Below are 26372 nucleotides of genomic sequence, written 5' to 3' on the forward strand. Positions count from 1 at the left end.
GCAATCCTTCTGCCTGACTGCTGGCATCGTACTTGTACACCACCAAGTGGGGCTCTGGATCAGGAAACTTTCCAGTGCCCCGGGCTATCTATCTCTCCCTGATTGAAGTATTGAGTCAGTCACCGAAATGGTCATAGGTCGGCTCTGAGGCTTATTAAGATACCAACTTGGAGGCCAGATAGAGTCATCCGGTCTCCAGTGGGTGTTCTCAAACTGCACTTTGCAGAACTCTGAGTGCGGTCGCGGGGTGGAATGCTCAGGTTTCACTCTCCGGGGACCTCGAGCTTCTGCAGCCTGGTAGCTCGCGGAAGAGCGTTTGCAAGCGGCAGCCGCGCGCTCTGCCTGCGCTCCACCGAGAGGCCCCGCGACGCGGCTGGCCGAGTCAGGAGGCGGCGATCCCGGCTGGGCCGGGACTTCCTTCCTCCGGGGAGGGACAACAGAACCCCCCCCGCAGCCCGCACCGAGCTCCCGGCAGCCTGCAGAGCTAGCGCGCAGCGATGGGCTCCCTGCTGAGCAGCGACAGCTCCAAGTCCGCGCCCGCCTCCGCCTCCCCGCGGCCCCTGGAGCGCAGCGGGGACCCGGAGCTTCCCATCACCTCCTTCGACTGCTCGGTGTGCCTGGAGGTGCTACATCAGCCGGTTCGGACCCGCTGTGGCCACGTGTGAGTATCCGGGAGCTCGGGTGGCGCGACCACCCAGCGGGGAAGGACGCTGGGGAAGCGGAGGGCACAAAGTGGGTGGGAGTAGAGCAGCGACTATTGGGGAACCCGATGCAGGGCTGGTTGGGGGACGCTTACACAGGACTGAGAGCCGGGGCTCGTGGGGCGGTATGGCAGGGGGTTCCCACCATGCACAGTAGCCCAGCTGATTTTGACTGATCTGGGTGTGTCTCTCACTCTCCTGAGAACCTGGGTGGGTTTTGTTTTCCTGGATCTGTGCACATGTTCCAGAACCTCCGGAGGCTTATCTCTTGTGCTGTAGAGGATCTGCACAAACTCTTTCAATTCTCACCCCACATCCCTTTCCCAACACACACAGACGTGTGTTGCCAAAGGCTTTCTGAGGTCGCTCGGACGTTTGCTCCATGCCACTGAATTAATTCACCCATTTAAAACTCAGCTGCAAAGTGACTGGAGGTTATGTGCTACCTGCCATAGGCACCGGCCTCTCCCAGAACCGAAAGTTTAGACAGTTTTCTTCAAAATCTCGTATCGTGTAGTGAAAACTCACTACCGTTGCAAAGCAGTGGTAGTTTCTAAGGCTTTAAAAATGAAGCCCCGATCGTAATGGGTATGCTCTTAGGGGATGTTTGAATAAGCAGAGAGGCCTTCGATGTATGAATTTGTGTTAGCCGTTTGTTCCGGCAGTTTTGTTTTGTTTTGTTTTTTTCTTGGTTACATGGGTCTGAGTTGTGTGTTTGCATGTATAGGTCGAAAGCAAAGCCCACTCTATGAAACTAGCTACAGCAAGATAAAGCAACAGAACACAAACACTGTACGCTGGTGCCGACTTTCGGCTTATCAACCAAACCAAACCAAACCCTGTATATTAAAAATGTATATGCACGACCGTGGTTTTTAACGGCACTTGAGTGAGGCTTGACAAATAGGGAGAGCCGAGAAGCCCTGGTGCCCATCGTGAACCAGAGAGGAGAATGTGCCGCCCACACAGTGTTTAAATCAAGAGTGCTCTTGGCTCCACTTTGTGGTTTATTCTCAGGACCTGTTTATTTGGTTTTGGTTTTTGTTTTGTTTCTTTTTTCAGCTTTGTACTTTAAACTCAAGGCTTACGTTTTTAACGTCTTTTCCAGTTAGTGATGTTGTTTCCTAGCTCTAGACATAGCTCTTTGACGAGCAGTCTAAAGGCCAGGTAGACAGTGTGAGAGCCAAGGTTCTGTTGTGTAATGTCATGGAATATGTTGATTAGACATTTTTAAAGACCTATTTGTTTACCCTTGGGGGGCTCAGGGGTAAGTTTGGGTCTCACGTAGTCTAGCTCACAAAGAAGCTGAGGATGTGAGGATGACCTTGAAAAGTTTTGTTTTGAGAGTCTCACAGTGTAGCCCTGGCTGGCCTTGATATCACTATGTGGATCAGGCCCACCTGTAACTCAGAGATCTGCCTGCCTCTACCTCCTGGGTTCTAGGACTAAAGGTGCTACCACACTCACCCAAACTTGGCCTTGAACCTCCTGTCTCCACTTGGGGACTGCTGGGATCACTGACGTGCATGCGCTGCATGTCCAGTTTATATCAGGTTGAGGATCCTTGCATGGTAAGAAAGCTCCCTACCGACTCCCCATTTTCCACTTTGTGAGCCTGTGTGGAATTGAGGGACCTGTAAATCACTAAGCAAGTTCTCTGTCCTGAGATAGATCCCCAGGATCTGAGTTTAACCTTTATTAACATGAAAGCTTTGCAGTTGAACCAAAGATGAACAATAAGTCTTGAAACTTCCTCTACAGCTCTGAAGGGGCAGCCTTGCCTCTGTAATCATATGACTCCAGATTGTTTTCAGGGGCTGGACTTTGAACACAGTAATTTATTTGTTTCTGCCAAAGGATAATATAAACTCGCAAAATGTTACATTTATTTTTGTTTAATCTTTTTTTCTTTGTTAAAGTGAATAGGAAATTGGTCACTGGAAAAATAGTCATAAAATATCATAACAAGGGCTGGACAAATTGTCTTCCCTCCCTTAACTGTTCTTTGTTTGGACAAATCTATGTCCATTGTTCTGCCTGTGGGCAGAATTTCCATGTTCTTCCTTTTGGCCAACTTGGGCCCCTTCCACTTTATAAATGTTAACCAGAGTCCTTTCTGCACTGGAGACTGTTGTTAACACCAATTGTACATTCTAACTAAATTACTCTTTCGTGCCGAACTTAAGTTGGAAAATGAGAAAATTGCAAGCGAAGCTCTTTGTTTTCAGTATCCCATATTGGGATTAGATTTCAAACAGGGCTGGTTTTTGTTGATTTTAGTTTATAAATCTATGGCAAATCAAGCATGCACAGTGACAACAATTCTCTGGACGAATGTAGAAATGATCCTTTACAAACACAATTGTGGCACTGTGGCAGCCGAGCGTGACTGAAAGTGGGTTTGAAGTCAGCACAGCCATGAGCCATCTTGTGACCAAGTGTTTGAATCTCAGAAACTCGGTCTCTTCCTTTAAAAATGGTGAGAAATGAAATGTTGTGAACATTTGAAATGCAGAGAAGCCTCTGCATTTCAGGCTGAGAGCTGGAAATGGGGAGTGTAGTGGTAGAAAGTTTGTATAGCACAAGCCAAGCCCTGGACTGGATTGCCAATGCCCCACACAAAAGGCTCAGCTTGTGACTTCTGTTTGCTCCAGTCATCTTATACTCCAAACGTCCATAAATAGGTATTATCATGGTCATCTTGACTTTGACACAGAGTCCCAGGTATTTATCCTAGCTGGCCCTGAACGCACTATGTAGTCAAGGATAACTCCATTTTTAGTCGTTAAATTTCTTTCATTTTTCTTTTTTCTTTCTTTCTTTCTTTCTTTCTTTCTTTCTTTCTTTCTTTCTTTCTTTCTTTCTTTCTTTCTTTCTTTCTTTCTCTTTCTCTCTCTCTCTCTCTCTCTCTCTCTCTCTCTCTCTCTCTCTTTCTTTCTTTCTCTCTTTCTTTCTTTCTTTGACAAGGTCTGACTTTGTAGAGCTAGCTGGCCTTGAACTCAGAGATCTTCCTGCCTTTGCCTCCCAAATGCTGTGATTAAAGGCTTGTGCCACCATGACTAGCAAGCCCTGCTTCTTTCTTCTTCCTAGCTGAGATTACAGATATACTACGCATAGGGTGCTGTGTATCAAACTCAGGGTCTGTGTCTGCTGGCAGGCCGGGCAGGCACTCTACCAAATGAACTCTATCCCAGGCCTGTTTGGTTGCTTGTTTAATGGAATGTATGGGATTTCAGTGAATTCATTTGAGCGAGGTGATACTTGCTTCCCAGGACGTGGGGGAGTGGAGAGAAGAGGACAGCTTTCAGGAGTTGGCTCTCCTTCCACCTCTTATGTCTTGGAGATCTCCCTCCAAGGTAGGGTGGTAGGGTGGAAGGTGCCTTTACCCCTTAAGTCGTCTTGCTAGTCTCTTGTTTACTTGAGGCAGGGTCTCATGTGCCTCAAGCTGGCATTAAACTCACTTTAGAAGCAAGGGTGACCTTGAACTCCTGATCTTCATGCCTCCATCTCTGCTTCTACTTTGTGGGTTCTGGGGATCGAAATAGCAAATGCCTTTATCCTCGGAGCCATCTTGATGACTCCAGTGTTTTATACTTTGGACAGTTTTCTACAATTTAGGACTCAGTCTCTCGCTCTTCCTGAGACAAGAGCTCATTCTGTATCCCAGGCTGGCCTGGAACTCACTGTGTAGACCAAGGCTTTTCTTGAACTCACAGAGATCCACTTCCCTCTTCCTTCCAAGTGCTAGGATTAAAGGTGTGCACCACCATGCCTGATATCCAGTGTCTTATGTTTTAGATTGATTATTCATATCACAAAAATAGTTTTAAAAGTGGATTAGGAGAAAAGGACTTGATATGTTTGCTTCAATGTTGTCAGAGAACTAGGGAAAGAGAGTTGCTAAAAAGGAATCTGATTTGCAGTTAAAGAGAAAAATCAAAGGTTTGGGCATGTTGTTCATTGATAAAGCCCTTACCTAACATGTGCAAGGACTAGGTTCAGTGTCCAGCGTCAGAAAAATAAGCTGCTCTGAGTGTTATAGACATGCCTGCTGAAGTGGGGAAGCGATGCGTATTAGCTATTTTGCTGTTGCTATGATAAAACACCATGACCAAGGCAACCTATAAAAGAAGGAATTTATTTGGGCATATTGTTCCATGATGACAGAGTGGAGGCTTGGCAGCTGGAAACTGAGAGCTTACATCTTGGAACCCAAGCAGGAAGCAGAGAGAATGAACTCAGAATGGACAGAGTCCTTAAATTCTCAAAGTCTACCTCAGGTGATAAGCTTCCTCCAACAAGGATGCAATCCCCAAGCCTTCCCAAACACTGCCACCAGCTAGGGACCAAATATTCAAATGCCCAGAACTATGGAGGACATCTCCTCCGAACCACCACAGGGTATCTTGCAGAGGCAGAGTTCTTACCTAGTATGCACAAGGTTTGGGATTTGATCCCTAGGTATCACACACTCAAATAAAAACAGCCAAATAATTAGTTTTCCAACTGGACATGGTAGACAAAGGAGAGAAATGTTAGAGACAATTCCTAGGATTTAGTAAACTCATGAAAGGGCTTTGTATTACTCAGGATTCTCCAGGGTAACAGAACTTACAGATGTATAGAAAGGGGATTTGTTAGAATGACTACAGGCTGTAGTTCAGGTAATCCAGCAATGGCTGGCTGTGAATGGAAAGTCCAGGGATCCAGTAGTTGTTCAGTCCACAAGGCTAGATGTCTCAACTGGTCTTCGATATACGCTAAAATCCTGAAGAAGTAGGCTGTAACGCCCAGGAATGAATGGACATGCTAGCGAGGGAAGGACAAACAGGCAGAGCAAAAGCTTTGGTCTCCCATGTCCTCAGCAGAATGTGTGGCCCAGATTAAAGGTGTGTTTTCCTGCCTCAAGATCCGGATCAAAGGCTTGTGTCCTCCTATCTTAAAGATCTGGATTAGAAGTGGATCTACATACTTCAAATTAAGAAAAAAAAAATCCCTCATAGATGTGCCCTCCATTTTTGGATTTTGGTTAATTCTAGATGCTGACTACCAAGTTGACAACCAAGAATAGCCACTACAAGCCTACTGAACATTTAGCAATCTGGTAAAGAGAATTTAAAATGCAGTTACCTATAGCTGGTTCTGGTGGGGGCACACCCATAACCACAGAGTTTGAAATGTAGCATCCTGAAGACTGCCACAGTGTAAATCCAGCCTGAATATCAAGTGTTAGCCAGCTAGGACGGCATAAGGAGACACTGTCTCCAAAATCACAAAATACCAACAACAAACAAGCAAACACAAATATCTCAGAGAGTCTGTGGAGTATGTTTGGGGAAGTAGGTGAAAGCTAAAGGGGTTACCCAAAAGGTCTAGAGCAGGGTTCTCAACCCGTAGGTTTCGACCCCTTTGAAGGCCAGGCGCCCCTTTCACAGGGTTTGCCTATGACCATCAGAAAATGCAGATATTTGCATTATGGTTCATAACACTAGCAAAATCACAGTTGTGAAGTAGCAATGAAAATGATTTTATGGGTGGGGTCACCACAACATGAGGAATTGTATTAAAGGGCCTTGTCCTTAGGAAGATTGAGAGCTACTTGCCTAGAGGTCAGGAATAAAACTGGGGTGTGGTATAGGATGGAAAGAGCTGTATCTCCTTCTCACTCAGTGGAGACAACTGCTTAAAGTCATAGATGTGCATGCTTTTCCTAGAAGGAAATGCTGCTAAGGCTATTTCCTTATCACTTTGAGGAAAGTGGATGAAAATGTTCCATTTGTGATTAAGTAGAATGAATAAAGCCTCTCCAAAGTGGTGGCTCTCTGGAGTAAGGAGATCCTGGCGGTTTTCTGTTTGTTTTGTTCTGAGATGGTTCTTGCTATGTAGCCCATCCTGGCCTAGAACTTGAGATCCTCTTACCCCAGCCTCCTAAGTGCTAGGGTTATAGGCACGCTCTATTCACCAGACTCTAATGAGGTTTCACTTCCCCTTGACTAAGGATTGAACTCAGGCCCTTGAGCTCAAGAGGTAAGCAATCTAGCACTGAGCTACACCCCCAAACACAGTGCTTCCATTCTTAGAGAGGAACAACTCCAAGACTTCTTTCTTACAGTGAAACCATCTCACCCTATTGTGTATTACAGATGTTTGTTATCTGCTTATGTATCATCAGTTAGTGAGAGCTCTCTAGAAAAACCATCCAGATGACCTGTGTCCCTGTGTGCTTGTTATTTTCAGCCTCTGGGAGAGAACTGAGCTTGGTGAAGACAGTAGACAGAAGTTTTATGGCTTTTCCTCCCGAGGTGTGACTGGATATCTGTTCACTCCAGATAGGACACCAGTGATAGACCACTGGTTTATTTCAAGTACAGCTTGGTAAAACAATGAGTTCATTTTGGGTTTCTTTTACAGGATCATAGGTGACTCAGGCTTTGTTTCCACACACCCTTTCCCAGTGTGGACAATGAACCTGAAGAGCTGTGTCCCTGGAGCTCCTTGAACAACCTGTAGGTCCCTCCACTCAAGAGTGGCCTCTCCACTAGAAATTGTTCACGGTTTATTTTTAGGGGTGTGGGGGGTGTGTTTGTGGGTATGTGCACACCAGTGTAGGGGGCCAGAAGAGGGCGCCCCGTCCCCTAGGTCTGGGACAGCCGTGTCTGCACCACTGACATGATGCCGGGCAGGACCCTGTCCTCCAGAAGAGCAGGAAGCGCTCCTAACCACTGAGTTAACTCTCTAGCCCTAGAGAGTTTCCTTGTTTCTGTGACAAAATGCCCGAGAAGCAACTTAGGAAGGGTTTGTTTGGGTTTTATATTTTAAATTGATTACTCATTTCTCAAAAAATAATTTTAAAAGTAGAATTGGAGAAAAGGACTTCTTATATCTGCTTTAATATTGTCAGAGAACTAGGAAAAGAGGGAATTACTACATAGAAACTGTAAACTGAACTAAAGAGGAAGCTGCTTTACAATTTACAAAGGTGTGGGGATGTTGTTCATTGGTAAAGTACTTGTCTAACATGTGCAAAGCCCAGGTTCACGGCCAAGCCCCAGAAAAATAGACATGCCTGCTGAAGAGGGCTGGGGATACATGTCAGTTACTCTGGTGACCCTGACCAAGGCAACCTGTAAAAGACAGAATTTATTTGGGCATACAGAAGATATGGTGGTCAGAGTATGAGGCAGCCGATCCTATTTTGTCTGCAGTCAGGAAGCAGAGGGAGATGAATTACGAAGCAGCTGGCTTTATCCTTTCCCACTTTTACTCGATCCAAGGCCCCAGCCCATGGGAGAGTGCCACCCAGATTCTGACTGGATCTTCTTTAGCTAAGCTTCTCTGACTCTTCCTCAGAACATCCAGAAGTGTGTCTCCTGCATGCTTTCAAATCCAGTTGAACTGATGATGATGAAGATGAGCCATCACAGTCTCTTCTGACTTCATTTGCATCCTGAACTTTATGAGCTTTTCTCTCCCCTCTAGGAGGGCATGCCGGAATTGCTGGTGTGTGCCACCATGCTAAGCTTAACGTGAACATTGATAACAAAGGCTAATTTTGTACAGCCTTGTTCTTGGGGGAAGGTAGAAGGGTAAGGAAGTTATTTTGGCTACAGCTAAGTAAATGAAGGGCCAGTTAGGCTTTTTTCTTAGCTTGGTTTTTGTTTCGTTTTTGTTTTCTTGGCCAAACCGTTGTCATTTCAACATTAGGGTGTGGTAGATAGTCTCTAATTTCCTGGAAATCCTCACCTGCCTCATACGTACTTTCAGACTTCATCATCAGAAAGGAAGCAACACGTTCAGGGCCAGGAAACTCAGATGGGTGGGGGCGGGGACACACGTACTCAGGTTTATGAGATGGTGCTGGGGATCGAACCCAGAGCTCTGTGCGTGCTGTGCAAGCACTCTACCAACTGAGTCACACCCCCAGCTCCAGTGATCTGTGCTTCCTCTCTAGTGATGTTAGTGTAAGACTGATGACTAGACACGAACCCTCCGTGCCCCAGAAGCACACCCCAATGTCCTTTGTGAGTGTGTTAGAATGTGATGTGTGAAGCCATTTGTGCCACAAGAATTGGGAAATTCTTGAGCATCATTGTTGTAGGGGAACACTCCTTTTAAAAGCACAGTGTCACCACTCTGTGAAGGTTTGGAGATGAAATGTTGGATTAATGAATATAAGTGACTCCAGAACAAAACAGTTTGTACAGTTTGGTGTTCTTTCACAGCATCAGTCACCTGACCGTGTGTGTGTGTGTGTGTGTGTGTGTGTGTGTGTGTGTGTGTGTGTGTGTGTGTGTGTGTTGTGTGTGTGTGTGTCCATATTAGACATGATAGGGTTGCTTTTCTTCCTGTGCTGGGAACTGAACTCGGTTTCTCATTCCTAATAGGCAAGTACTATACACACACACAGTACTATGAAGCTGTACTTGGGCCTGACCAGTAGGATTCCTTGTTGAAGGGGACTGTTTGTTTGTTAGTTTGTTTTTGTGGTGTGTGTGTGTGTGTGTGTGTGTGTGTGTGTGTGTGTGTGTGTGTTTGCCCCGTAGTGGAATATTAGCCCGTGACTATTATCTTTGGATAGCGGCTCCCTTCATTCTGTCTCCATTTCCATACTTACTTTGCCAGCTCATGTCTTTTTTTTTTTTTTTTTTTAAGGTTATTTTAGGTTCTCACTCTAACCCAGGCTGACCTGGAACACACTGACCCTGCCCAGCCTTCAACTTAAAGCAATCCTCCTGCCTCAGCCTCCCAACTGGTGGGATTACAGGTGTGAGCCATTAAACTAGCCATCTCAAGGTTTGAATTCGTCTTTTTATCAGCACACCCATCATGAAACTTTGTGTTGGGTCTCTCAGTTAGAAGGTGAGGGATGCCACATGCTGCCAACAGCCTCTTCCAGAACTCTCCCCTCCAGGACCCTCTCCTCCACCCCAGAAAGTCCCCAGCGCTTCTCTTTCCTGTTTCAATTCATTTAGAGTCCACTTTTGCCCTGAGACTGGGACATAAGTCTCTCCTGGGTCCTTAGCTGTGTTTTCCTGTTTCCTTCCAGCACTCTGCTGGCCTCTTTATTACGGGGGATTTGGCTAATTACTTAATTTGGAGAAATAGACTGGGGTTCGTAAAATAACAAATAGGAGTGATGTAATTAAGTTTCCAGCTGGTTTCAGAGTTGGTTGAGTCATTATGGAGTTCCTTATTGATTTTCTCCTGCTGGGCTACAAGGGAGGCCAGGCGGAGTGCTGGCGCAAAGGGCCACCCACACTCCTAGGAGAGGCCTCAGCCCGGCACTTCCGGGAGATGGCACTGGAGTGGTACCAGGCTAGTAAGACAAGGCTCACAGCTGAGCCAGGAGACTGGACTCGAGTGTGAAATCTGATTTCAAAGCCCTGGGAATGAATCCAGAAGGTTTCCTTTTGTTGGCTGTTTTTTCATTTAAAAGTTACATTTATTAATTTTATGTGGGGTGTGTGTGCCGCGTTGCCCACGTGGAGGTCAGAAGACAACGGGTGGCAGACGCTTTTTACTACTGGGTATTTCACCGACCGCATTCAGAGTTTTTGAAAACAAGGAGGCAGATTGGTTTTTGTTGTTGCTGTTTGAGATGTAGGGTCTCACTATGTAGCCTTGGCTGGCCAGTAGACAAGGCTGGTCTTGAATTCCCAGAGCTCCCCCGGCCTCCACCTCCTGGGTACTGGGATTACAGGAGTGTTCCACCACGCTGGGCTGGAGCAAGATTTTCAAAATGGTGTGCCATTTACATCCACGTCCAGCTTTTCCCTTTCAACTGCATACTCTCTTTGTATTGATCCTTCCTTTTGTGATTTCTCACTTCATAGCCTCCTGTTGGGACGGGGTAGACAACCAAATCCCTCCTCTCCTAGTGTCCATTCCTCTCCCCTGGGGTCCTCATGGTAGAAAGAATCGCACTCTTTTCGAGAGAGGAGCTCATACAGAGTCCAGGCTGGTCAACTGTTTCTGTCAGTGGGGTTGGTCTTGAACTGTGGCCCCTCCTGCTCTCACTTCCAAGTGCTGGGTTTATAGGCATATACCACAGCACCCGGGGCTTTGTGCACAAGCACGCCCTCAACTGAGCTACAGGCACCACAGTGCGATTTCTTCATGGGAACTTTGGGAATTCCCAGAAAAGTCTAGTGGGCAGTTCCTCCTGATTGTTATGTCAACTTTCTGAGCATGCTCTGAGCAACTGCTGTTGTGCCTGCGTTGTGTAGGAGGGAGCCTGTGTTCCAAGTGGCCCTGGGACCTTTCTCACAGTGTTACTGTAACTGGCCTGTCATCACAGAGATGTTTTTGTTTTGCTTCTCAGCTTTACTGAGGTGAAACAGTGTGACTCATACAGTGTATGGTGGTTGATGAATTGCAGCAATTGTTCACAGCCTGTAGCAACACCACACGGAGAGAGATCTGGAACAATTGGTTCCCTTCCGCTGAGGAATCCCTTCCCGTCCTTTGTGGTCAGTCTCTCCCCCTGTGGCTAGCCCCATCAGCCCCATCTGCTCTGGCATCAACTTTGGGATCATGCAGCTGGCAGCTTTTCACTTGCACAAGGGGCATGGTTTTATATTGCCTGTCTCTTCCTTTTGCCACCGTCTGTTGCCACTTGCTGGTGTAAGGCACCGGTATGTCTTGGCTTTTTGAGTCAGGGTCTCATATACCAAACTCGCTGATGAGGCTAAGATGACCCTGAACTCCTCCACCCTCAACCTCTGGATTTCCGGGATTACTGGTGTGTACAACCAGGTCCAGCTTATACAGTGGTGGGGATGGGACCTGGGGTGCATACAAGCAAGGCGAGCGCTCCACCAACTGAGCTCTATGCCTAGTCCAGTCTTGTTTTGTTTTGTTTTAAGATTTATTTATTTGTTATGTGTACAGTGTTCTGCCTGCATGCCAGAAGAGGGAACTGGATCTCATTATAGGTGGTTATGAGCCACCATGTAGTTGCTGGGAATTGAACTCAGGACCTCTGGAAGAGTAGCCAGTGCTCTTAACCCCTGAGCCATCTCTCCAGCCCCAGTCTTGGTTTTTAGAGACAGGATCTCGTGTGGCTCAAGCTAGTCTTGAACTTACTGAGGATCATATTATACTTGTAATCCTTTTTTGACTTCCTAAGTGTCATGTTTACAGGTTTGTTCTCCCACACCCAGTTTAAGGCACCAAAGTGTCTCGAATAAATTTGCTATAAACTTGAAAGTATATGAAGTGGTTGATTCTTTTGTAGGGCCTAGAATGACCTATGAAATATTAAAACTCCTGCTTAATTCTCTCTACCTCTCTGTTACTCTCAGCTTTGGCCCTGGTTTCCTGTTTTGAGAGAGGGCTTATGGGCTGAAGGTGTATTCTTGAAGAGTATGTATTGCAAGTGGTTCAAACGTTCAACTAAAAACAATACATGTTTTCATGGTACTCTGGACTGGCACCTAGGCTGGCCTTGAACTTGTGTGATCTTCCTCTTGAGTTTAGGCTGGTCCTGTGTCTACTCATCTCCCTCTGCACAGCTCAGCTTATGCCCTGGGATTCCTAGTTGCCCTCCAGAACCTCAGCAAAGTGGTCCGAGGCTGGTGTAGTTTTTTTTTTTTTTATGGTGGTGCATGCTTTTAATTCTAGTACTTAGGAGGCAGAGGCAGGTAGATCTCTGTGAGTTCGAGGGGCTGATGTAGTTTTTTGTTTTGTTTCCATTAGAAAAGTATCCCCAGTTCTCCAGGTTCCTTTGGAGTCACACCACTGTTTTTTCTGTTTTGGTTTTGGAAAGGGTCTTGTATTGTAGCTCAGGCTATCCTAGAACTCTCACATGTAGCCCAGGTTGACTAAAATCCTCCTGCCTCTGTTTCCCAAGCACTGGGATTATAGTGGTGTATTATCGTGCAGATTTAAATTATTTTCTTCTAATATGACAAAGGATATACCCGTTTTTATTTTATTCCTTATCTCCCTTTTGTTTCTTTGTTTTGTTTTGTTTTGTTTTGAGGCTAGACTAGACTCAAATTAGCTGTTAAGCTATAAATGACCTTGAATTTACAATTTTCCTGCCTCCATCTCCCAAGTGCTGAAATTATGTAGCTGTGTGCCACCAATCCCAACTTAAAACCTGAGGTCTTTTTAAACTGAGTATTTCTGCAGTCTCATCTCTGACTTCAATAGAGTGAGGGGTTATCTGTTGGTATGTAAGTCACGTGAGCAGATAATTCAGGTTGGAGCCATTGATGTTGTATTTGGAATGTTATTTTTTTTTTTTAGTTGAACAATTGTAGTTAGGCAATGATGTCATACCCCTTTAATCCCAGCACTCAGGAGGCAGAGGCAGGCAGATCTCTGTGAGTTTGAGGCCAGCCTGGTCTACAGAGTTCCAGGACAGCCAGGGCTACAACAGTGAAACCCTGTCTTGAGGGGGAGGAGAACACATTTGAACCATTTGTAATGAATACTCTTACAAGGATATACTTCCAAGGTTGTGTATAATGGTCCATACTTTTAATACTATCACTTAGGAGGTAGAATCAGGCAAATGTTATGACTTTGAGGCCAGCTTCATCTACATAGTACATTCCAGGCCAACCAAGACTGCACAGTTGTCTTTCTCAAAACAAACAGACAAACAAAACAAGAATATATTTTCAGCCAGGCTAAGTGATGGCTTCCTGTAATCCCAGGTAGAGATTATAGGAGGTAGAGATGGTAGTGGGAAAACTGAGGTTCCTTTTTCAGATTCTTAGTCTCATTCATAAAAGAATTTAGACATGACGAGAAAGTCATGCCTTTTGAGTTAGGGTCCAACATGTTTGGCAAGCAGCCACATGGCAGGAGCAGAGACTGAGAAAACCCAGAGTATGGATGAAAGCATGCCCAGAGTTTGGAAGGAAGAAAGAGAAAAAGTTACATTTTTCTGGATAATTCAGAAAAGTGGTGTCTCCATAAGAGACTACTTCCAGGGTGGGGTTTCTGAGAAGAAAAAGTACCTTATTAAGGGGGTAATTATTCCTCCCTTCTTCTTCTTACCGTGACTTGAGGAAAGCAGCCTGTCTGAGGTGACTGATAGACCCAACTGGATTGACTGTTTTGGAACTCCACACAGAGCCATGAGTAGAATGGAGATTCTGGTCTTTTTACCTGGGAGCAGTTGAATGGACCTTTATAGGCCTACCTACTCCTACCTTCTTTGTTGAGACAGGGTCTCATGGTGTGACTCTGGCTGGCCTGGAACCTATGGTGTAGACCAGGCTGACCTTGAACTCACAGATCTGCCTGTCTCTGCTTCCTGAGTGCTAGGGTTAAAATCATGGACTACCATGCCTAGCTATTTTATTTTTAAATACATGTATGTGTATTTTAAATTACATGTATGTGTCTATATGTGGGTATGAGTGCAGGTGTCCTGGGAGGCCAGAAGACTTGAGTGCTGGGAGTGGAACTCATGCCCTCTGGAAGAGCAGTGTGAACTCAAGTGCTGAGCCATGTCTCCTGATTATTCTCTGTTTTGAGTAGGTTCTGCCGATCCTGTATTGCGACCAGTATAAAGAATAATAAATGGACATGTCCATACTGCCGGGCATACCTTCCTTCAGAGGGAGTTCCAGCAACTGACATAGCCAAAAGAATGAAATCAGAATACCAGAACTGTACTGAGTGTGGGACTCTGGTGAGTAACATAACCAATGTTCATGATTCTTCCAGTGAAATCATTCCACCTGCTCCATCTTTCCAGCTCCCCGACGTTGGGAACAGGGTCTCATTCCATAGCCCAAGATGGATTTAAACTTGCTATCCTCCTACCTCTGCTTTGGAAGTATCAAGATTACATGCATGCCCACCACATCAGCTCCTTCAGTATGAATGTATGTATATGTATATATATGGATATATATACATACATGTATATGAATATATATGCATACATGCATACTGAAGTGGACCTAAGGCTTCCTGCATGCTGGATGACTGTTGTGCCACTGGCCCATATCCCCAGCTCTCAGTTTTACTTATGATTTTGAGACAGAGTCATTAAGTTACCTATGCTAGCTGTGAACTGACTCTGTATCCCTAAAGTAGCTTGCATTACATGCTTGCCCCACCAGCCTTTTAAACATTCTTTTTGAAACTTGGAACTTTGGTGGTTTTCTTACCACCATCCAGAGCTGAAAATTAAGAATTTTTAACTTGGATGGAATTTAAAGAAACATATGAGAATTCATGCCTTTAATCTCAGCACACTGGAGGCTGAAGCAAGAGGATCTGCTGCATGCTCAAGGCTAGCCTGGTCTAGCAAGTTCCAGTCCAGCTAGGACTGTATAACAATACACTGTGTCAGAACAACAACAACAAAAACCCAAAACAAAAAGTCAATCTCCGCCAGGCGGTGGTGGCGCATGCCTTTAATCCCAGCACTCAGGAGGCAGAGGCAGGTGGATCTCTGTGAATTGGAGGCCAACTTGGTCTTCAGGGTGAGTTCCAGGATAACCAAGGGTACATAAAGAAACCCTGTCTGGAAAAAAAAAAAAAAGTCTGGAGAGATGTCTCAGAGGCTAAGAGCACTGGCTGCTCTTCCAGAGGTCCTGAGTTCAATTCCCATCAACCACATGGTGGCTCACAACCATCTGTAATGAGATCTGGTGCCCTCTTCTGGCAAGCAGGCATATATGCAGGCAGAACACTGTACATAATAAATAAATAAATCTTAAAAAAAATCAATCCTCAGCAGTGGAAGAACATGTTTACTCTCTCTCCTTGCCTCAGAGCCTGGGGACCATCTGAACTCATTCCCCTGGCCCTTAAGGAATGACTCTGAGTGAGGTAGCAGGAAGATGCTTCTCAGCTCCCCAGAGTGATTGACTTGACTACCTGCACCCCTTAAGTTCTCAGGGCCCTTGTCTCCTGTAGGCTCCTTTCCTGTTACCATCTTTCCCTAGAGAGCTGTATGCTCACACTCCATGTGTCAGCCACTGCCAGGGCCCTGGAGGCAAGGACACTCGGGGAGCTTGGCACCTCCTCTAATATGGTACCCAACACTGATCCACTAAGGCCTTGGTGCATTTAAAGATATTTGTAAGTGTAAGGCTCAATAATCTATCACGGCCACCTGACCAGAATTTATACATATCCTTTGGGGACAAGCACCCTGAGATCCAACATTAATTCTCTCACTTACTGTTTCTGATTTGACACACATTGTTTATTTTTATTAATTTGTTTATTTTGTGTGTATGTGTGGGCACACATGGACCACCTTACCGTGGTTGTCTATCCAAAACAACAGCATTCTCTCAGGTCCTGGGTGGAGTCCCCACCTGGTTGTCATCAGATTCTCTGGTATCTGACCAGTGCCAGGATTTGGGTTAATGTTTGAGGAACTCTGTGTCACGCCCTTGCTTTCTAGGCTGTTCTTCTGTCCAGGAATGCTGCCTGTTCCTGTGCAAGTTTCAGCTTTGCATACTTGTCTGTCCAGGCCAGCTCTCCTCTCCATGCAGCCTGGCCTCAGTATTTTGAGTTCCTCTCAAAACAAATTCTTAGCTGCCTGTATGCACTGATTTTTTTCCTTTATCTGATTATCTGCAACATTAGAACAGGCAAGAGGCTCATTGTCTACCTGCTCTTCGATGGCGCCTTACATAGTTTTGTGTGTATGTCTAGATTATAAATTTAACAATCTATGTATTTGTCAATGTACAATCCCCAGGTTGATGATTTTTCTAAGGAAAGCTTATCTTTCTTGAACAAAGAATATGAATTTTTTTTGAGACAGTCTTAGCCTAGTCTAGCCTGAAACTTATGATCCTCCTACTTCAAATCTTCCTCCCAAATCCTGAGGATTATGTGTATACCACACCTATGTATCGCTAATTTTTTCCCTCCCTCCCTTCCTTCCTTCTCCTATTTTTTGTTTATTTGTTTGTTTATGATGGGTCTCCCTCTGTATGCCTGCATGGCCTGGGACTCACGTATGGATCAGATCGGCAGAGATCACTTGCCTGTCCCTCTTAAGTGCTGGAATTAAAGATGTGTGCCATAATGCCTGGCTCAGAAGTATATACATACTTATACACGATTAAACTAAGGAAAGAGAAGCTGTGTAAGTAGGATCCTTAAATTATTATTTTACTTGAGGGAGAGAGGAGAGAGAGACAGAGACAGAGACAGAGACAGAGAGAGAGACAGAGAGAGAGACAGAGAACAGGCACACATGAGCCACAGCTTGCATGTGGGAAGCCGGAGTACAATTTGTAGAAATTGGTTCTCTCCTTTTCCCTTGTGGGGACCTGGAATCAGTTGTCAGGCTTAGTAGCAGGTGCCTTTACCCACTGAGATATCTCAGCAGCCCCCAAAGTAAATGCTATAGGTTATAAACATTTCTCTTCCTCCTCCTTTCTCCCCCCCCTCCCCTTTTCCCCTCCCCCATCTCAGATAGGGTCTCACTGTGTAGCCCTGGCTGGCCTGGAACTCTGTGTAAACCAGGCTGGGCTGGAACTCAAAAGATTTACTCACCTTTGCTTCCCAAGTGCTGGGATCAAAGGCATGCATCACTGCTGGGCGCACCCTTTAACCTAGCACTCAGAAAACAAAGGCAGAAGGATCTCTGAGTTATAGAGCTAGTTCCAGGACAGCCAGAGTTACACAGAGAAACCCTGTCCAAAAACAAACAAACAAGAAGACATGCACCACCATGTCTGGGTATAGACACGTCCTTTTAAGATGGCTGCCTTGATCAGTCCTCCTCCTCATATCTTTGATGGATACTTTGTCACTGTTTTCATGTTCTCCCTAGCTTTACTTCTTTCTGCCTTTTGTTAAATGACTGTGGCTATTTCCATCACGTGGTAGAGTTTCTGAAGCTGAACTTCCACCGGAAGTTTGGGCGGAATGGGGCAGCGTGAGCTGGCTGTGGGCTGCCACCTAGCCACAGCTGTAAGAAGCTTCCTCCACCAGGAAATCTAACCAGTGCTCCTGAAGAAGCGGAGGCGTGCGTACTGTGCCCACAGCACAGCCCTGAGGGTTTGTCAGTGCGGAATCAGGGCTGCTGATGAAGACGGACTACAAGAGCTGTGGTGGTTAGCCCTGGTGGCACTATTAAGTGTACTGTGCATTGTGAACTCACACAATACTGCTAGTCATGTCATGAACTCACAGTGGCATTTACGACTTCACTTACACTGTGAGGTCTCCTTTACTTTATGATGGACACTTGAAAAATGTGTGTACTCAGTTGTCCTCATCTCCGTGTCTTTTCATCTCTTGTCAATGTTTTTCTGCTTCTCTTAGTCTTACTCTTTCTCTTCATCTAGTTTTCTTTCTGTCCAAAACCTATTTGCATAACAGCATGCAAAAAAGCCTTTGTTACTATACATCTTTTTTTTTTTTTTTTTTTTTTTTTTGGTTTTTCGAGACAGGGTTTCTCTGTAGCTTTGGAGCCTGTCCTGGACTAGCTCTGTAGTCCAGGCTGGCCTCAAACTCACAGAGATCCACCTGCCTCTGCCTCCTGAGTGCTGGGATTACAGGCCACCACTGCCCAGCTGTTTTTTTTTTTAAAAAAAAACAGCATGGTTTTTAGAAGGAACAAATTTGAAATCTCAACATTCAATGTTTCCAAAGTGTTAGGAGATGTTAAACGCAGTATATGATGATTGTTTTTTTGTTTTGTTTTGTTTTTTTGTTTTGTTTTTGGTTTTTCGAGAAAGGGTTTCTCTGTGCAGCTTTGCACCTTTCCTGGGACTTGCTTTGTAGCCCAGGCTGGCCTTGAACTCACAGAGATCCACCTGGCTTTGCCTCCCGAGTGCTGGGACTAAAGGCGTGCGCCACCACCGCCCGGCCAGTATATGATGATTGTGATGATGATGATGATGATGATGATGATGATGATGATGTTATTTTACTTTTTGATTTTTGAGACAGGGTTTCTCTGTATATCCCTGGTTGTCCTGGAACTTGATCTGTAGACCAGGCTGGCCTCACACTCAGAGATCCGCCTGCCTCTGCTTCTTGAATGCTGTGTTTAAAGGCATGCTCATCTGGCTCAGTGTTATTCTTGATAATGCCTATACTTTGTGACTATTTCTTGAATAAACCAATTAATTACTGCCCCAATGTAACCCAGTTTGAAAGTTATAGAACTAGGTCACATAAAGGCCCTTTCCAATAGGAGTTTTATCTTTATTTGTTTGCCTTTGTGTAGGTTTGCCTCAGTGACATGAGGATGCACATAAGGACTTGTGAGAAGTACATCGATAAATATGGGCCATTGCAAGAGCTTGGCGAGACGACAACAACAAGGTTTGTTTGAATACAGTGTAATGTCATGCTAAATTCAGTATGTCTATGATGAATTTAAGCTTAGCACTTGGGAAGCTGAGGCAGGAGGAGAATACTTATGAGTCCAAGGCCATCCTGGGCTACACATAAAAGTACACTCAAAATTGAACTTGAACATCTCTTTTTGAAAAAGACTTTTGATTTTTATTTTGTGTGTCTTGCATTGTCTGTGCACCATGTGTATGCAGTGCCCACAGAGGTCAGAAAGTGTCAGATAACCACCATGTGGGTATTGGATTTCGAACCCAGTTCCTCCGTAAGAACAGCCAGTGCTCTTAAGTGCTGAGCTATCTCTCCAGCCCCAAACATCTCTCTCTCTTAATGGTGGGTGTATGTATGTTGGCCCAAGTGTATGTCTGCACCAAGTGGATGTAGCAGCCTGCGGAGGAGGGAAATTGTGTTGGACCTCCCACTGGGGTTATGCAGAGTGGAGAGCCCCCGTGTAGGTGCTGAGAACTGGACCTGAGTCCTCTGCAAGAGCAGCAAGTACTTTTAATCACCAAGCCATCTCTCCAGCCTCAAAGTCTAAGGCTCAGTCTGTTCTTTTTATTTTACTTGAAATTGCCTTGCTAATGTACCTGTTATTGCAGGATTTGTTTTATAAATGATGCCATAAATTTTAAATGAATATTTTTGCTTCAAGTAAGCAGAGTGCAGATTCTGCTAGATTGACCAATAGGAAGGAAGGAAGACTAAAAAATAGATGGAGAAAATATGGCTTTGACTGCAAGTTGATGGAGTTTATGAAATATTTAAAATATATAGAAACTAACTTAACCTCTAATTTCTTTTGCTGGTTAAAATGATAGTGAAGACCCTGGCAACCAAGCTTGGTGGCACAGACCTTGGTCTCCAGTACTCAGGAGACCAAGGCAGAAGGATCACCAATGCAGAGCTAGCCTATGCTACCTAGCAACTTTGAGGACAGCTTGAACCATGTCGTGAGAGTAAAACAAACAAACACCCAGCCCAGTATGGCGACAAATGCCTATACCCACAGCATTCAAGGAAGCTGAGGCAGATGGATTGCTGTGAGCTTGAGGAAAACCTGAGCTACATAGCAAGACTCTTGTCTCTAAACAAACAAACCAGAAAAGCAAGCCAGGTGTGGTGGTGCATACCTGTAACCCCAGATCTTGGGGGCTAGAAGTAGGAGGACCAAGGTAAGCCTGGGTTACCTAGGGAGAGCCTACCCCCCTCACAAGAAAAGATACTAACCCAACTGTAGTCTGTACAATCTATGTTTTTAAGTTTCTAATCAGGTGTCTAATAAAATAGCTGACCACTATTTTAGTGATTGTAATTCTGTGCTATTTCCAGATGTGTATGTCCATTTTGTCAGAGGGAACTGGATGAAGACTGCTTGCTGGATCATTGTATTACCCACCACAGATCAGAAAGGAGGCCTGTGGTAATGATTCTTACCTGCTAGCTGTCTGTCAGTCTGTCTGTCTGTGTATAGTGTCTGGATTTAAGCTCTGTTAGACTCTGGGCCTGGTGGCTTGGGCCTGTCATCTCAGCACTTGGGAGGTAAGGAAGGACAGATGCTGCAGGTTTGAGGCTAGCCTGGGCTGCATAGGGAGTTCCATGCCAGCACTTACTTATTTTCTGAGTTTAAAGTTACTACACGTATTTATCTATGTGTTCACACAAAGTTCACATGTGGAGATGGGAGAACTTTGGGGAGTCTTTTGGGAGAGAACTTTCAGCACACTGAGCATTTCACCAACCCTAAGAAACTCTATTTAATATTGTGTTTCTGGGCATGATGGTACATACCTTTGGTAGGCAGAAGCAGGTGGATCTTTGTGAGTTCAAGACAAGCCTGGTCTACGTAGTGAGTTCTATGCTAGGCAGGTCTACAAGAGTGAAATCCTGTAAAATATTTTTTACTTCTTATTTATTTAGTGTGCATTGGTGTTTTGTCCACATGTGTATCTATGTGAGGATGTCAGATCTTGGAGTTATAGACAGTTATGAGCTGCCATGCGGGTGCTGGGAATTGAACACGGGTCCGTTGGAAGAACAGCCAGTGCTCTTAACCACTGAGCCATTTTTCTAGCCCCCCCCCCACTTCTTTTTACTTCTTAAGAAAAAGATATTCAGCTGAAAAGATAAATGCATAGGATCTCACCATGCAGCTCAGCTGACCTGAACTTTCTGTGTTGACCTGACTGGCCTTGAACTCACAGAGAACTTCCTGGCTACAAATATAATTTTTACTATTGAGATATATGAAGCCAAGTGTAGTAGTAGACAGGTGTTTAAGGCCAGCCTTGGCCACAGTGGATTCGAAGCTAGCCTGAGCTACATGAGAAACAAAACAAAACATTGCTAGGAAGATGGCTTCGTCAATAAAGTGCCTGCACACAAGCAGGAGGACCTGAGTTCTGATCCCCAGTGCCCCCCCCCCAAGACCGGAGTGGGATGGTGCGGTGCCCATCTGGAAGCCCGGGACGAGGAGTACAGAGGCGGATCCTGGAACTTGCTGGCCATCCAGCTTGCCTAGCCTGATCGCTTAGCTCCAGATTCAGTGAGAAGCTGTCTCAAAAAGTAAAGTAGGAGGGGGCTGAAGAGATGGCTCAGTGTTTAAGATCGCCGCTCTTGCAATGGACCCGGGTTCAGGGCCAGCGATCTATAATTTCAGTTGCAGGATATCTGATGCTCTCTTCTGGGTTCTGTGGGCACCGGGCATGGATGTGGTACATATATCATATGCAGGCAAACACTCACACATGTAGAAGTTAATAAATCATTTGTTAAAATCCTTAAAAACTGTATGGCAACTTAAATACATAAAGTAGAAATGAAAAATAAAAGTAAATTAAGAACATGAGGTGGAGAACAATTGAGGAAAACACCTGACATTGACCTCTGACCTTCACATGAACATGCACAGGCATGACGCTGTACATACACATGCAAACACAAGAACACGTATATACATCACACACACACACACACACACATACACACACACACACACACACACACACACACACACACACACACATGAAACTAAACAAACAAAATACAATGCTGAGGTATGGCCAATGGATTCATAGTTAAAATTCACACTCAATGGTGACTTCTTTTTAAAAATTCTGGCATTAATAGTTATTTAAAATTTCTTTTTTAACTATTTATTGGTCTTTCTTTCTAGTTCTGCCCACTTTGCCATTTGCTACCTAATGAGAGCCCAAGCACCTTCAATGGCAGTCTAATTAGACACTTGCAAGTCAGCCACACTTTGTTTTATGATGATTTCTTAGTAAGTATATTTCTAACTTTTACATTGTGTGTGTTGTGCTATCTGTGTTAAGCGTCCTTTTTAAAATCCCTGTGAATAAAATTATATGAGAAAAATGGAGCATGTGGGTAAAGTGTTCAGGTTTAGCATTAGCATTAAGGAGAACATCAAGACAGCAGAATGCTTTATAGCATTCACTACTGATATTGGAGTGGTCTTCTTTAACCAGCTGTGGTGGTGCTTGCCTTTGTTCTCAGCACTGGGAAGGCAGAGGTGGGCAGAGCTCTGTGAATTCAAGACCAGCCTGGTCTACATAGTAAGACACTGTCTCAACGAACAAACTAAAATGATAGAATGGACTTCCAATAGCGATTTCATCTTTTGTTTTAGAAGCAAGAGGGACTAGAGAGGGATAGGTTTTTTACTGCCTTTTGTTTTTACTTAGAGAAGTGCTGATATGAAGCTTAAATTTTACTTTGGCACATAAAGAAGCAGGAAGAGCATTTTGTTTGCATTTTCCTGTCCGTATATCAATAATTAATAGAAATGTTAGCATTCTGAGTCCTAGGAGTGGCCTGATTTTTTTCCCCAGTGCTAGAGATCGACCCTGGAGTCTTGCCCATTCTAGGAAAATGCTGTCATTCAACTCTGACCCCTCCCCAAACTAGCAGGAATGTGTAAACATTATTCCAGTTATGAAATAGAGAGACCATCCTGACCTGACAAGGCTTTCTTTTCCTTTTCTGAACCTTCAGATTTTAATTTACTTTTTACTTATATGTCTAGGTGTATGTTGCGGGAAGGGGGGGGATATGTTTATCCAATGAAGTCAGAAAAGGACATCAGAGTCTTTAGTGGTTATGAGCTACCTGATGTGGTGTTGTAGAGTTTGAGACTACCAAGAAAAGACCCCAGAGTCAATTCAGAGTATAATTAAACAAATTTATCAAGGCTACTAACAGGGACACAGTCTTTAACCCAAATCAGAGATGTGCCTTGCAGAAGCAGGTGAAGGAAGGGCTTTTAAAGCCTTTTGTCCACAAAAACTAGTCTGCTGTGCAGAGATTAGATGGTGGAGGTGACCTCAGAATATTCTTGAATGTCTGTACAAGTAAGTCACAGAAGCCAAAATCAGCAGTTAGTCATCATAACGAGCAGATGGTCACAGCTGTGCATTTCTGGGGCGGGGGTGGTGTCAAGGAGTCAGGGTTGCCGGGAACTAATCTTCCAGTAACTTGAGTCAGAGACAAACAGCTATTAGATACCAAGGTGGATGCCTAGTACAAAATGGAGTTTCTTTGGCCATCACAGTGGGTGCTAGGAAATGAGCTCAGGTCCTCTGGAAGAGCAATTTGTGTTCTTAACACTGAGCCATTTTTCCAACCCAGATGTCTACGATTCTCTATAAACTATTCATTAAGACTTGATGGCAATTCCTGAAAGGCCAGTGTAGTCAAATAGGAAACAGTAACCTCCAATAAGTTCTAGGTCTGACAGGCTTCCTGGAATGATGGACAGGCCCTGGAACTCAGGGAACTTGTTTCCTGAAAAGTGAGCATTGCATTGAGCCTGGTGCCATTTCTGAACCACTACTATTTCTAATCATTCTTTTCTATTGTAGGACTTTGATATAATCGAGGAAGCCCTTATCCGAAGAGTGTTAGACCGCTCACTTCTTGAATATGTGAACCACTCAAACACCACATAATTTTATAAATAGCAAGGGACCATTCACTTATACCATTTAAGATGCTGCTTAAAGGACTGGAGGGAAATTGTCAATGTTTGATGGAGAAAACTGTACTACAGTGTTACACACTTGTTTTTGCTATCTTGCATTCAAAAACTGCTTTCATTCCGGTTTAGAACTGCCTTTACATTCTTGAGTTTCGTAGACATTTAACCACAGGCAATAGTCTCCATAAGCTATTAACAGATGGAAGAGACGGAGGCTGAGTATGTGGAGGAGCTCCATGTGCACATTGGTGATGCTGTGCATAATGCTACATGTTCATGACTATCATCATGGTTAGGCAAGATAACCAATCTCCGTTCTGCACAAAAAGATGGAGAAAGGAACAAAATATGGACATTAAAGGAAATCTGAAATTTATTCAAATCTTCATGCTCTAATCTCCAATAAAGGAATGTAAATAACCTCATGTGAAAGGAGGAAAGGAAAGAACTTGAAATCAACAAAATCCATTTTAACCAAATTACAGTACCTAATACTCTAATGGATTTTGTGTTTGGAATGTATACTTAGTTGGGCATGGTGGTGAATGCCTGTAACCCAAGTATTTGGGAGGTGGAAGGATCAGAAATGTAAGGCCAGCCTTGGCTAATGAGACCATAAAAAACATTAAAAAACTGAAAAAGATTATGTGGACTTAACTATTGGCATACTGTATATGCACATATAAAGATTTGATGGAATATTTTTCAAATATTTGTAGCTTATTATTTAGAGGTGTTTTATAATATAAGTGATTTCTTAAGACCAATCTGTGGTCAACGTTTTTACATTAGTAATTTTGAGTGGAACTCCTAAGCTTTGTTTTTAATTTTAACATCTTAAAAAGTATAAAATAAAGCACACATACTAAAAACCAGATGCAAAATGTATAGCTTAATGTGTTATTATAAGAAACATTAGTACTCATGGATGGTGACACGCGTATGCCTGAGAGGCAGAGCAGGATTGCTTCAAGTCCAAAGCCAACCTGGGCTACAAGTTGCAAGCCTGCTTGGGCTATAGTGTAAGACTTTGTCTCAAAACCAAAGAAACAAAAGCATTATGAACTCATATATTTAGACATTTATGAATGGACTTCCATCAGTTACAAACGTCACTTTATTGAGGTCCGACTCCTCTTTTCTTTGGCCATTCCTTGAAGGTTGGCTGAGTCCTTTGAACACTTTATTACTTTCCTTGCTGTTTCCTATGGCAAGATCCTCCATGCGGAATTTGTGTTTGCTATTATGGACCTGAAATCACCAACTCCCTCAGAAGCCTGATTTCTTTCTGTGCAGAATGACATTTCAAAACACAGTCGGAAGCTGGGGATGGTAGCACATGCCTGTAAGGAAGATCTGTTCAAGATCTTCCTCAGCTACATAGCAACTCAAGGACAGCCTAGGCTACAAGAGACCCTGTCTCAATCCACCCCCCTCTTATTTTTATTCCAGAAAAAGTCTCTACGGATAATTGCTGTTATTAAGATGGCCATTGTTTCAGGGGGAAGAGCTAGGAAACAGCTGTTTGTTTGTTTAAAGATAGAATACGTTATGGCCAGGCATGGTGGTTATGGTAGTCATGGTAGTTCAGGATGGTTGCTAACTCAAGACCCTCTTGCTTCAGCCTCCTGTGTGTGAGGATACAGGTCTGTGTTACCATGCCTGGCAATTATTCCCCATTTTCAAAAATAGTTTTATTGTGCCAACATTTTTTGTTATGCTCTACTCCCTCCCTTTTTATCCCCCAGTTCTTCAGGTGTATTTATTATTACTGGAGTTTTTCACATTTGATTCTTTAATGACACATTCAGGACACTGATTAGAATTTCCATCTTGAAATGAAGAGAAAAGTATCAGAGACTATGGCCATCAACTCCTGGGCGTGAACTGTTATTTGACTTAAAATTAGCTTCTTTAAATGGCTGGAGAGGTAAAGGCACTTGCTGCCAAGCCTAACCATCTGGGTTTGGTCCCTGGGACCCACGTTTGTGGAAGAGAACTGACTCCCACAAGTGCTGACATAATGGGTACCCCCCATACCCACCCACGAATGGACATAAAACACCTTAAACGGTAATCGTTTATAAGCACCATTTGTTACACTTCAACATTGTCATAATCATGGTGCCATGAGTTCTTCCCCCTTTTTTGAGACATGTTCTCGATATGTATACCTGGCTGATCTGGAACTCACTGTGTAGAGCACACTGGCCTCAAACTTTGGGTGATCTTCCTGCTTCTAGCTCCTAGTGCTGGGATTTAAATGTGGCCACTGCTTTCTAAAATTCCTCTAATGAATTTTCCATGACTACTTTGATATTGCTACTGTTTTCTCACCAGGACAAGGTCACTTGGGAGATATAAAGCAGGGG

The 26372-nt window shown here is 44.2% G+C and overlaps 1 protein-coding gene across 1 annotated transcript; it reads left to right on the forward strand.

Moving 5' to 3' along the window:
• The first annotated feature begins 114 nt into the window (after nt 1–114).
• Nucleotides 115–25492, forward strand: Rnf125 (ring finger protein 125). The gene is made up of 6 exons (XM_028886556.2): nt 115–661; nt 14199–14352; nt 18877–18974; nt 20334–20424; nt 22177–22284; nt 23885–25492. The coding sequence occupies exons 1-6, from the start codon at nt 498–500 to the stop codon at nt 23969–23971; spliced, it is 702 nt and encodes a 233-aa protein (XP_028742389.1). The 5' UTR covers nt 115–497; the 3' UTR covers nt 23972–25492.
• The last annotated feature ends 880 nt before the right edge of the window (nt 25493–26372 follow it).

This window comes from Peromyscus leucopus, chromosome 19 (genome assembly GCF_004664715.2).
Source record: "Peromyscus leucopus breed LL Stock chromosome 19, UCI_PerLeu_2.1, whole genome shotgun sequence".
Taxonomy (NCBI): Eukaryota; Metazoa; Chordata; class Mammalia; order Rodentia; family Cricetidae; genus Peromyscus; species Peromyscus leucopus.